This window comes from Lagenorhynchus albirostris, chromosome 19, assembly GCF_949774975.1.
Source record: "Lagenorhynchus albirostris chromosome 19, mLagAlb1.1, whole genome shotgun sequence".
Taxonomy (NCBI): Eukaryota; Metazoa; Chordata; class Mammalia; order Artiodactyla; family Delphinidae; genus Lagenorhynchus; species Lagenorhynchus albirostris.
The window spans coordinates 19,376,227-19,389,091 of NC_083113.1; the positions used below are offsets into that span (position 1 = coordinate 19,376,227).

Genomic DNA, 12,865 nt, shown 5'->3' on the forward strand with positions numbered 1-12,865 from the left:
TCTAGAATAATTTCCATCTATTTTCATGGGGCTAAATTTTTATCTTGGACTCGGTATAAAAAGAACACTTCTGAAAGATACTAAAATAGTTTATAGTCAGTGAAATAGCTTCATGGTTCAATGTTGCTTCATTCTTAATAATCATAAAACACCTCAACTGATCTGGGCTCATTGTAATGACTTTCTCCCAGCACAGCTCTCCGGTGGCTGCGAATCACAGCTCACCAGCACCTTAATTGGCAAGGTAGCTACACAGGAAAAGGGCTTCCTTCTGGGCTTCATTACTTTTCCACAAATGACAGTAGCTTCAACTTCTTACACTTAATTTGTTTCAATTTAACATGGATAGTAAATGCAAAAACCTCCATCAGCGTGATATGTAGGTGTTCTTCATACTCCCTGACTTTCTCTTTTAAGTAGATTAGCAGACATCCTAAGTTTTAAAACACTGTCAACTAATACTTAAGACTTTTAGTAGATGCTAATAATTATGGTCCATTCCAACTTTATAAGCCCTTAAACAAGATGCAACAAAACAAATAAACAATGGTTAACTCTTGACAGTTCATGAGAAATAAAAAAGGTAGCTGGAGAAAGAAAGGTAGAAAAACACAGGAAATTAATAATGGGAACAAAACAGAGAGACTACAAGTCAATAATAATAACACTTGCTAATGATAGCTGAAATCTACACAATATACTCTACGCATGAGGCACTGCTTTAAGTACTTTATGTAATTTTCATTTATTTATTTCTCACAAAACCCTGTAGAGTAAGTACTCTTAGTGCTCTCATTCTACAGAAACGGAAATGGAAATAATGAAGGGTTATGTAACTGGCTCAAAGATCACATTGTTCCCAAGTATGCGAGCCAGGACCTCAACCCAGACCTGTGTGCATGGCATCTGCTACTTTTTACTGTCTCTTAACTACTCCACCCTTACCAACTGAGAGTACAGTCCACGCTAACTTAGGTACGTTCCCCCTTTAAGATGACTGTACTCTCTTCTGTATCTGATGTTTTGATTTTCAATTTAGCAATTTTTCTGCAACACAGAACAAGTTCATTAAAGCATAGAATTAGATTTCTGAAATATGCCATACCTGAGATTACGGAAGGCAACAGCTAATGCTGCAATCACTGTGATGGACAGAACAAATATATAAGCATAAAAAAGCAGAGTATCTGAAAGCCTTTCAAATGTATTAAAAGGCAGAAGGCCAAATGCTTCTTCACACAGATACAGGTTTGCATCAAAATCTCTAGGAAACAAAGGGAAAGCAAAGTATTAAATTCAAGTACAAGATAAGTAAACCTCCAACTTTTCCTCAAAGTAAGCTTGAAATTAAGAACTGATAACTTACATTTTAAAGACCCTGCTGATTTAACATAAAAAGCAAACACAGACTTTAAATTCAGTCATACCTTGTTGCTCCAAATCCAAATTTTGCCTTCAGAAATTTAAATATGTGTTCGTCTGACTTGAGGTTAAGAATTTTCTATTGGGGAGGGAGAAAATAAAAATTGCTATCAGTTCTTTATGCATGGTTTTCTGATAATTTCCCATTGAATACACATTTTCAGCGCTCCATTTCATACGACTGTATGTGTGTGTATGTAAAATTAGTAAATGTTTACAATAGGTCTTAGAACTGAGAAATTCTAAGGCAGGGATTTTTTCATTAAAAAAATTCTTTTATTTAAGTATAGCTGATTTACAATGTTGTGTTAGTTTCTGGTGTACAGTAAAGTGATTCAGTTATACATATATATTTTTTCTATTATGGTTTATATTGAATACAGTACACTGTACTTTACAGTAGGAACTTGTTGTTTATCTATTTCATATATAGTAGTATGTATCTGCTAATCCCAAACTCCTAGTTTATCCTTCCTCCAACCCCGTTCCCCTTTGGTAATCCTAAATTTGTTTTCTCTGTCTGTGTCCTGTTTTGTAAATAAGTTCATTTGCATTATATTTTAGATTCCACATATAAGTGATATCATATGGTGTTTGTCTTCCTTGTTCTGACTTACTTCACTTGGTATGATAATCTCTAGATCCATCTATGTTGCTGCAAATGGCATTATTTCATTCAAAAGCAGGGGTTTTCAAACACCCTCCATTCCTTTTTTTTTTTAGCAGAATCGTTTTTGCAAACAAAATCTAGGCATAAGTTCAACGTGCAAAATAGATAAAAGATGAGGTTCTTTGGTTTCAGGGAGAGGGAGACAGCTGAAGCCCAGTGAGTACAACTTTTAAAATCAGAAAACCGATAATATCATGATCTGAAACCTCCAATAGGAACATAGCCCACAAAGCCTATTTTGCTTTGGGTTTTTCTGTCTGCAGATACAACTGATATAAGACTCATTCTTTCAAAGACAATTCAAGACACAGCAATAACCCTCAAGGGGTGAAGAGACAAATGCCAGTGTTTATCATTAGTGAGTATAATTTTAATTCACATTATTTTATTTTTAATTTATGGCTTACAAAAATTCATATAACATAAATGGGTGAAGAAATTGTATCAGAAGAAAAATGACGATAGAAAAGAAAGTAAGATTAATCCAGAACTGAGGTTAGTACACAAAATATATTCAGTAGATATGAGCCACAAATCCGGGCTCATGCATTCTAGTAGCAAATACAAAGAGGGAAATATGCTACGCACAGGGTCATAAGATTAAAACAAACCAGTTGCTCAAGAGACATCCTTATAATCCTAAAACTGAGACTCAAGAGAAATTTTCCCCATGGGTACAGTAAAAACAGCGAATAGTCTCAAAGACTATTTTTTAAAATTCTTCCAATTGTAGGTAGCTGGCAGAACATCAAGTGCAATTCAGTAGGCATTATTCTTTGGGGAGTCAAAAAACAGTGGTCCAGACAAGTAGCTCTCTCCTGGCTTAATCCAGGCACAGGTAACTGAACATGTAGAGTGGTGAAATGGATGGACTGCGTATCTTTCAGCCAGTCTTTCAGAAATGCTGATTGTTCTGCTCAAATGTTTTGTTTTTTATTTTAATAAATTTTATTTATTTATGGCTGCATTGGGTCTTTGTTGCTGCACATGGGCTTTCTCTAGTTGCAGCGAGTGGGGGCTACTCTTTGTTGCGGTGTGCAGGCTTCTCATTGCGGTGGCTTCTCTTGTTGCGGAGCATGGGCTCTAAGCATGTGGATTTCAGTAGTTGCAGCATGCGGGCTCAGTAGTTGTGGCTCTCTGGCTCAGTAGTTGTGGCTCATAGGCTCTAGAGCGCAAGCTCAGTAGTTGTGGCGCACGAGCTTAGTTCCTCCGCGGCGTGTGGGATCTTCCCGGATCAGGGCTCGAACCCATGTCCCCTGCATTGGCAGGTGGATTCTTAACCACTGAGCCACCAGGGAAGTCCCTCAAATAAGTTTTTGATAAGTAGTGAACTATATGGAGTTTAAGAAAATAGTGATAAGGACCTGGAGTGGAGGTGTTTAATGTGGCTGACTGAGTGAAGGGTCTGTTTTTTTTTTGACAGTCAACAGACAGGGAGAGAGACTGCCATTCTCTTACAGAAGAAGAGTCTGTCATGTACATGCAGCTGTTTTCTGTCCTGAGACCAGTCTTCCCAGAGGGGCGAAATCATCTCAATTAATCAATGTGGTTCCGACAGTAAACCCAGTTTATTTATGAACTTACCCCAATAAAAATCATGTCTTTTTTTTTTTTTAGTACCATAGTACAGAAAACACTCTAAAAAGTAGAAGCTTTAAATTTAGAGGAATACTTGTTTAATGCTTTTAAAGCTGAGTTTTTAAAAAGTTTAATAACTCAAAAGGTGGGTTCAAAGTAGAACATGTTAAGAGCAAATAGAAATCAAGGACTAAAATCAAGAAAATAATCCCGTTACTGAAACAAAGGTAAAACTGAGTCTGTTTAAAGTAAAACTGGTAACTCTTTAGTAATGCTAAATTAAATATGTCATTTTATTAACCTACCTTAATAATGTTGTTGAGAAAAAGTGTCAAACATAAAACCACAAATAAATGTAACAACAGTTTCCCAAGCCTATTAAGGAAGCTTCCAGTTTTCAGGTTTTTCTAGAAATTAAAAGAGTTGAGTTTCAATTTTTTAGTTTTAATGTAACTTCATAAACATTTAAGATGAGATTACTTAAGAATTTAAAACATTGGGTCACACAACATATAGGGAAAATATAACCTAATTTTCATGAGGTTACATTGTCTTAAAATTTGTCTTTTTCTAATAGTAAATGAATCACTTAATAATAAGCTCCATATGATGAGGAAATGTGTCCTAGTCCTTTTTTTTTTTTAAAGACCTCTTCAACCAGAGTATGGAGTCGGCCACTTAGAAGGTACTCAGCATATACTGACTGAACTTGATCCACTGATTCATCTTTTTATCCACTGATTCATATATCACAGACTATAACCCATTAAACAAAAGACCTATATAAAAAAAGTAAATTGTGCTCTTTGATACATAATAGTTTTCTTATAACCCTCAAATAACTTTATGGATTATCAAATATAATAATATCTAAACAGTTCAAATATAAGTGATGTTTATTTATAATTAAGGTTAAAAGGATAAATGAGAAGTACAGTTTTTAAGTCAACTAAAAGCCTGTTTTTTAAAATTTTGTGAAGATTTGTCCATAGTAGCTCTCACTCAAAAGACTAATAACAAAATGTATTTATTCTTCCCAAAATGGAAAACAAAACAGCTTCTTGATATAAAAGTGCTTATGAGAAATGTTTCTCATATGCTTATAAGACAGAAAACAGGCTTTGCAACATTATTAAGGAAAAACAACTAACTCTTAAATTTTATGTAAATTTAAGAGATTTTAATTATATAATAAAGTCAAAAGATGAGGCCAATGTCAAACATGTTATTCTAGGAAATGTCCCATTTTTTTCTAAAGGTATTTATTTGGAATCTCAAAATTCTCAAAACAGAGTTAATTTTAACTCACTTAAAAATCAATAATATGATATGGAGGGATGGGGGAAAGAGTGGTGTTACTACTTCAAATAACAAGGTGTCCACCAACTTTAAAGACTGTGACAAACACATTTCCACAAAGCAATATGTTCTTCTCACTCTTGAGTTCACACATGAAAAAAGTCAACATTTTTTTCTCTTTTATTCCAACTTTAAACCAATGGCAGTCAAACAAGTATCTCTGGCTAATCCTGAATTTAATTAAGATTCCAATTTTCTAAGAAATAATAAACGTCAGAACAAAGGAATGGCAGATCAGAAAGCCTGAAAACAAATGCTATACCATGCACTTCAAAAAAAGCAAATAATGGCCCTACTGCTTTTTAGTGGGAATTTGGTTATAAATTTTCCTTTGTATACTATATGAAAACAAGGTCTAAACAACCACACAATTAAAAAAAAAGTTTACTTTGATTAAGGACAAAAAAAAAGTCCTACCTGAAGTTTTCTTGCAATTAATACCGAAAGGTTAAAACTGATAAGCAATGATCCGAGAATCATGGAATTAAAAAACTGAAGAATGCAGACAAGGAGTAAACCTGTTAGCTGTATACCATACAGCCATGTCACCTGCAACAACCAAGGATTAGATGGTTAAACAGATTTTTATCAAGAGACTCCCACATGCTGACAGGTTGGTCACTAGTTGGATACATCTCGTTATAAATAATGCAGAAAACACACCTAGCATCAAGTAATACAATCTAAGAAAGGAAGATAGTAACTCTTTATTTACCTTTTAATTACAGAACATTTTAAACTTTATAACATTAAGAAGAACAGGGATATATGAAGTAGAGGAAGCAAACAATGGTATAAATATATTCTAGGAATAGGCAAATGCTGTTTGTAGTCTTTAATTTTCTTCTAAATCCCTTTACAGTTATGGCCTATAGTATTTTATTGTATTCTAACAATCAGTATTTTTACCGTACTCCATTATTTCCCAATCTTCCCTAATGACTAATGATGAGCATCTTTTCAGGTCCTTATTGAACATTTATATATCTTCTTTGGAGAAATATCTATCTAATCTTTTGTCCATATTTTAACGTTGAAAGAGTTGTAAGAATTCTTTATATATTCTGGAAATCCTTATTCAGATATATGATTTGCAAATATTGTCTCATATTTTGCGAGTTGTCTCTTCACTTTATTATTATTATTTTTTTGCTGTACGTGGGCCTCTCACTGTTGTGGGCTCTCCCGTTGCGGAGCACAGGCTCCGGACGCGCAGGCTCAGCGGCCATGGCTCACAGGCCCAGCCGCTCCGCGGCATGTGGGATCTTCCCAGACCGGGGCACGAACCCGTGTCCCCTGCATCGGCAGGCGGACTCTCAACCACTGCGCCATCAGGGAAGCCCATCTTTTCACTTTCTTGATGGTATCCTTCCAGGTACAAAAGTTTTTAACTTTGATGAAGTCCAATTCATCTAATTTTTTCTTTAGTCACTTGTGCTTTGGGTGTTATATCAAAGAAGGCTTGGGCTACTCCAAGGTCATAAATATTTATTCCTATCTTTTCCTCTAAACATTTCATAGTTTTAGTTCTTAAAATCAGGTCTATGATCTAGTTTGAGCTAATGATTGTGTATGGTAAGAAGAAGGGGTCCAACTTCATTCTTTTGCATATAGATATCCAGTTATCACAGCACCATTTTTTTAAATGGGGTTTTCCAATTTTTTAAAAAAAATTTTAATTTAATTTAATTTTTATTTATTTATTTTTGGTCGCATTGGGTCTTCACTGCTGAGCGTGGGCTTTCTCTAGTTGCGGCGAGTGGGGGCTACTCTTTGTTGTGGTGCGTGGGTTTCTCATTGCGGTGGCTTCTCGTTGCAGAGCACAGGCTCTAGGCATGGGGGCTTCAGTAGTTGTGGCACGTGGGCTCAGTAGTTGTGGCTCGTGGGCTCTAGAGTGCAGGCTCAGTAGTTGTGGTGCACGGGCTCAGCTGCTCCACAGTATGTGGGATCTTCCTGAAGCAGGGCTTGAACCCCTGTCCCCTGCATTGGCAGGCAGATTCTTAATCACTATGCCACCAGGGAAGTCCCATCACAGCACCATTTATTGAAAAGATTACTCTTTCTCCATGATTATCTTGGCATCCTTGCTGAGAATCAGTTGACTGTTTATTTCTGGTCTCTCAATTCTATTCCATTGATTTATGTCTATTCTTCTGCTTGTATCACACTATCTTGATTACTGTACCTTGGAAGTTAAGTTGTGAAATTGAAAAGTGTGAGTCTTCCAACTTTGTTCTTTTTCATGATCTTTTTCGCTATTCTGGGTCCCTTGAGTTGCCATATGAATTTTAGGATCAGCTTGTCGATTTCTGCAACTGGGATTCTGAGAGGAACCATGTTCAATTTGTAGATCCATTTGGGGAGTATTGCCACCTTAACAATAGAAAGTCTTCCAATCCATGAACATGGGAAATCTTTCCAATTTATGCAGGTCTTTAAAACTTTCAACGGTGTTCTGTAGTTTTCTGGGTGTAAGTCTGCACTTCTTTTGTTCAATTTATACCTACATATTTTATTCCTTTTGATGCTTTTCCTTCTACGAAGTATTTGTATCTTTTGCTCCCTTTCCCACAGGGGTGTAAATATTTTCCTCATTAAATCTGTAGGAACTCTTTAAGCATAATGACTCATTCAGGAATACATTTTTTTAAAATAAAACTTCTTTTGTCTTTATTTGGATTACGATGTTTTTTGATGCTGGCAGTCTTTTTTTACACCAAGTAGGAATATTTAGAGAACAAAGAGCAGTCTGTGTTACAAGATTGCACAGTTTTATAAATGTACAGTCATCCATTGGTATCTGTGGGGGACTGGTTTCAGGACCCACAGTGGATTAACAAAATCCTTGGATGTTCAAGTTCCATGGTCAACCTTCTGCATCCATGAATTCCACCAACTGCAGAGGACTGTATATATTTATTGAAAAAATCTGCACATAAGTGGACCCACGCAGTGATACTCATGTTGTTTAAGGGTCAACTGTAATGATATCCTAGGTTCAAGAGAAACACTGGGTGATCAGCCAGAAATGTAATACTGAGCAGTACTGTATACTAGAAAGTTGTGGATTATCAGTGGTACTTTTTTTTTTTTTCCAGTGGTACTTTTGATGTTCCTTCTCAGGTTCTATTAGTTCAGAATTTAGAAACAAGGCAGCAATAATACATTCTTCCTATACAGAATAATCAAAATTTTCTTCAATGGCATGCTCATGCTCTTCATTATCATTCATAATTAAACATGGTTAACATTTTTTAACATTCATAAAATATCAGGGAGTATGATAAATGACTCACTTATATCAACTCATTCAAATCGAGGCAGTCGGTTCTAGAATCTATGTTCTTAACTGGCTAGAACATAAGTACTGCCACAGAGAATCAGAACTTTGGTATCAAAGTGTGCTAACATTGAATGTTTAATGCTCCAAGGGAATTATGAAGGTCTGTAGTTTTACTGATCTTTTGAAAGAACTAGCTTTTTATTTCACTAATTTTCTCTATTGTTTTTATGTTTTCAATTTCATTGATTTTTGTTCTTTTCTTTATTGTTTTCTTCCTTCTGCTTGAGTTGGGGTTATCGTGCTCTTCCTTTCCTAGTTTCATAAGGTGGGAGCTTGGTTATGGTTTAGATTTTTCCTCTTTTATAATGTGTGTAGTGGTACACATTTCCCTCTTAGTGCTGCTTTAGCTGCACCACACAAGGTTTGATACGTTGCATTTTTGTTGTCACTGAGTTCAGTGTTTCCTCAAGGCTTCCTCTTCGACCCATAGATTATTTAGAAGTGTGCTGCTTAGTTTCCAAATATTGGAAATTTCCTTATCTTTTTGTTGATTTCAGTTTGAATCCATTGGTTCAATCCATTGGGTGTTCTGCTGTTGTTGAGTGGAATGTTCTATAAATGTTGGTTAGATCCTGTTAGTTGATGGTGTTGTTGAGTTCTATATCCTTAACGATTCTGTCTGGTTCTCAATTGTTGAGAGAGAGGGGTGCTGAAGTCCTCAACTCTTTTTGGGTTTGTCTGTTTCTCCTTTCCGTTCTGTCAGTTTTTGCTTCACATATACTGTGGCACTGTTGGTTAGTACATGTACATTTAGGATTGCTATGTCTTCTTGGTGGATTAATACTTTTATTAGTACATACTATTCTGGTAATTTTCTTTGCTCTCATGCCTACATTACCTGATATTAATATAGCCACTCCTACTTTCTTTTGATTAATATTTGCATGGTGTATCTTTTCCTACCCTTTTATTTTCAATCTACCTATACTGTTTGTTTGAAGTGAGTTCCTTGTAGAAAACAATTGGGTTGTGCTTTTTTAATCTATTCTAACCCATCTCTGTCTTTAAATAGTTGTATTTAGATCATCTACCTTTAATGTAATTTTTTAACGTCTTTATTGGAGTATAATTGCTTTACAGCATTGTGTTAGTTTCTGCTGTATAACAAAGTGAATCAGCTATGTGCATACATATATCCACATATCCCCTCCCTCTTTCTTGCATCTCCCTCCCACCCTACTTATCCCACCCCTCTAGGTGGTCACAAAGCACTGAGCTGATCTCCCTGTGCCATGCAGCTGCTTCCCACTAGCTATCTATTTTACATTTGGTAGTGTATATATGTCAATGCCACTCTCTTACTTCGTCCCAGCTTACCTTTCCCCCACCCCGTGTCCTCAAGTCCATTCTCTATGTCTGCGTCTTTATTCCTGTCCTGCCCCTAGGTTCTTGAGAACCATTTTTTTTTTCAGATTCCATATATATGTGTTAGCATATGGTATTGGTTTTTCTCGTTCTGACTTACTTCACTCTGTATGACAGACTTTAGGTCCATCCACCTCATTACAAATAACTCAATTTCGTTTCTTTTTATGGCTGAGTAATATTCTATTGTATATATGTGTTATTATTGATATGATAGGTCTTAAATCTGCCATTTTATCATTTGCTGTTTGTTCACTCCGTTTTCCATTTCTGTTTTCTTTTCTGCCTTCCTGTGGGTAACTTGAATATTCTTAGAATTCCATTTTTACTTATTTATAGTATTTTTGAATGTATCTCTGTGTACAGATTTTTAGTGGTTGTTCTGGGTTATTACATTATACATTCATAACTTATTACAGTCTACTAGTGTGGACATTTTACCAGTTTAAATCAAGTGTAGAAATTTTACCTCAATTTAAGTCCCTTTACTTTTCTCATTTACAACTGTCATAAATATTTCCTCTACATACATTGAGAACCATAAGACCATATTATTATTTTTGCTTCGGCTATCAAACATAATTTAGAACACTCAAGATGAGAGAGGAAGTTTATTATATTTATTCATATTTTTACTTTTAATTGCCTTTTCTCTCTTCCTGATGTCCCAACATTTCTTCTTTTATCATTTCCTTCTATTTCAAGAACTTCATTTAGGCATTTTTTTTTTAACAATAGGTCCATAGGTAACAAATTCTGTTAGTTTTCCTTCATCTGAGAATGTTTTGCTTTCCCTTTCTTTCCTGAAAGATATTTTTGCTGGCTATAGAATTCTGGGTTGACCATTCTATTCTTTCAGCACCATGGTTTCTGATGAGAAACCGACTGTTGTTCAAACTGGTTTTCCCCTATAGGTATCACTTTTCTCTGACTGCTTTCAAGATTTTTTTCTTTATCTTTATTCTCCAGAAGTTTGATTATGATGTATCTTGGCATTGGTTTATTTGGGTTTACCCTATTTGACATTAGCTCAGCTTCTTGATTCTGTAGGTTTTGACAAATTTGGGAAGTTTTTGACATTCCTTCAAAAAGTATTTTTTTCAAATACTTTTTCCAGCCTCACTCTCTTTCTCTCCTTTTGGGGTTCTGATTATATGAATTAGACTTCTTGTTATGGTCCCATAGGTCTCTGAAGCTCTGTTCATTTTTTTCCAGTCTATTTTCTTGTTCAAATTAGTTCATTTCTAAATTGTCCTGTCTTCAAGTTCACTGATTGTTTCCTCTGACCATTCCAGTCTACTGTTGAGTCCATCTACTGAGTTTTTTGGTTTTAAAAAATTTATTTAATTAATTTGTTTATTTTTTTGGCTGAATTGGGTCTTCGTTGCTGTGTGCGGGCTTTCTCTAATTGAGGCAAGTGGGGGCTACTCTTCACTGCAGTCTGTGGGCTTCTCACTGCAATGGCTTTTCTTGTTGTGGAGCACGGGCTCTAGGCATGTGGGCTTCAGTAGTTGTGGCTCGCGGGCTCTAGAGTGCAGGCTCAGTAGTTGTGGCGCACAGGCTTAGTTGCTCCGCAGCATGTGGGATCTTCCTGGACCAGGGATTGAACCCATGTCCCCTGCATTGGCAGGTGGATTCTTAACCACTGTGCCACCAGGGAAGCCCATCTATTGAGGTTTTTATTTTCATTATTGGAATTTTTCAGTTCTAAAATTTCCATTTGCTGCTTCTTTTTATCTTCTAAATCTCTGTTAAGAGTTCCTATTTTTCATTTGTTTTAAGCGTGTTTGTAATTGCTCAATGAGATTTTTTTTTTATGATAGCTGCTTTAAATTCCTTGTCAGGTAATTCAACTTTTGTGTGCCTTGGTTTTGGCACCTGCTGATGGTCTCTGTTCATTCAAGAGATTTTCCTGGTTCTTAGTTTAACAAATGATCTTCAATTGTATTATGTTATGGAACTCTGAATCTTATGTAAATCTTCTGTGCCAGCAGACCTCCTCTGACACCATGCCAGCGTCATGCCACTGAGGAAAGAAGGACACTGCCTCATTATTTCCAGATGGGTTTGGATGTCCAGGGTGACCTGGACATTTGACCTCCACTGACTTTTGAGGGGCAGAAGAAAGGGGTGTCTCATTACTGCTGGGTGAAGATGAAAGTTTAGGCTCTCTGCTGACACCATCCCGGGAGGGATGGGGAGGGCTGTCTCATTACCACTAGGTTGAAGTTGAAGGTTCTCCACGTGGCATTCATGCTTCACCCTTTCTTGTCCTTTTGGCTTTTCTTGGGGCTTTTTTGGTTTGAGTCCATTGGTTTCTCCTGATTGCTGACTTTTCCAGTACCTAGTCTGAGATATATGCAGCAAAAAGAAAACCCAGTGAACTCACTGCCATATTCTTCCTCTGGTTTCGAGGTCTCTAGGTGTAGTCTACTTTCTTTTCTCCACCTCTCAAAATTTTCTTATATTTGTTTTTTACATATTATCTAGGGCTTTTAATTGTACTTAGTAGGAAGAATAAGAAGTGCGTTTCCTTCATTTTGTCTGGAACCATACGGAGTACTTTAAAATTGCCTCTTAGGCATTGATCACTAATGTGTTTTGTTTTCACAACAGGTAGTCTCCACATTCTTAGTCTTTAATCGAACAGAATTATATGCTTAGTAATAACATTTACTATTCTGTTTTATATTTTAAAACCCTGTACACATTTCTCACTGAAAACTTTTGATGGTAAGAGATTTTCCATCATCCATGAAAAGAAGATGACGTGTACTGAAAAAGATATTGCTTCTTGTCACCACATCAGGCTCTGAATTTGTATTACTTTTTTCTATATCAATTATTCTGACTCTTTCCCATTCAATATGATTAGAGATCAGTGATTCCAATTTATGAAGAAACTAAGGCTCCAAGAAGTTACATCACTTGACAAAGTTTAAAGAGCTAGTTATCTTCAGAGTTGATAGTAGCAACTTGGTATTATAACCCAGGATCCTTTCATTATAATACTGTTCCTCCTTCAATTCTGATAGTTTTAACTACTTCTAACGCCAACAGAGTTTCAAATATAAAAGTTAAACGAAGTTTAGAACTGAATATGAAATAAATTAGCTGTATTATTCTTT

The 12,865-nt window shown here is 35.9% G+C and overlaps 1 protein-coding gene and 1 long non-coding RNA gene across 2 annotated transcripts in view; one reads left to right on the forward strand and one right to left on the reverse strand.

The window, feature by feature from the left end:
• LOC132509469 (uncharacterized) overlaps nt 1-12,865 on the forward strand; it is a 127,079-nt gene that overhangs the window by 112,108 nt on the left and 2,106 nt on the right. The window lies entirely within an intron of this gene.
• DPY19L3 (dpy-19 like C-mannosyltransferase 3) overlaps nt 1-12,865 on the reverse strand; it is a 73,765-nt gene that overhangs the window by 23,681 nt on the left and 37,219 nt on the right. Inside the window, exons 9-12 of the mRNA XM_060130552.1 lie at nt 5,447-5,578; nt 3,976-4,077; nt 1,428-1,501; nt 1,106-1,264 (exon numbers count right to left, since the gene is read on the reverse strand). Coding sequence (XP_059986535.1) covers nt 1,106-1,264; nt 1,428-1,501; nt 3,976-4,077; nt 5,447-5,578 — 467 coding nt within the window. The remainder of the gene's footprint in view (nt 1-1,105; nt 1,265-1,427; nt 1,502-3,975; nt 4,078-5,446; nt 5,579-12,865) is intronic.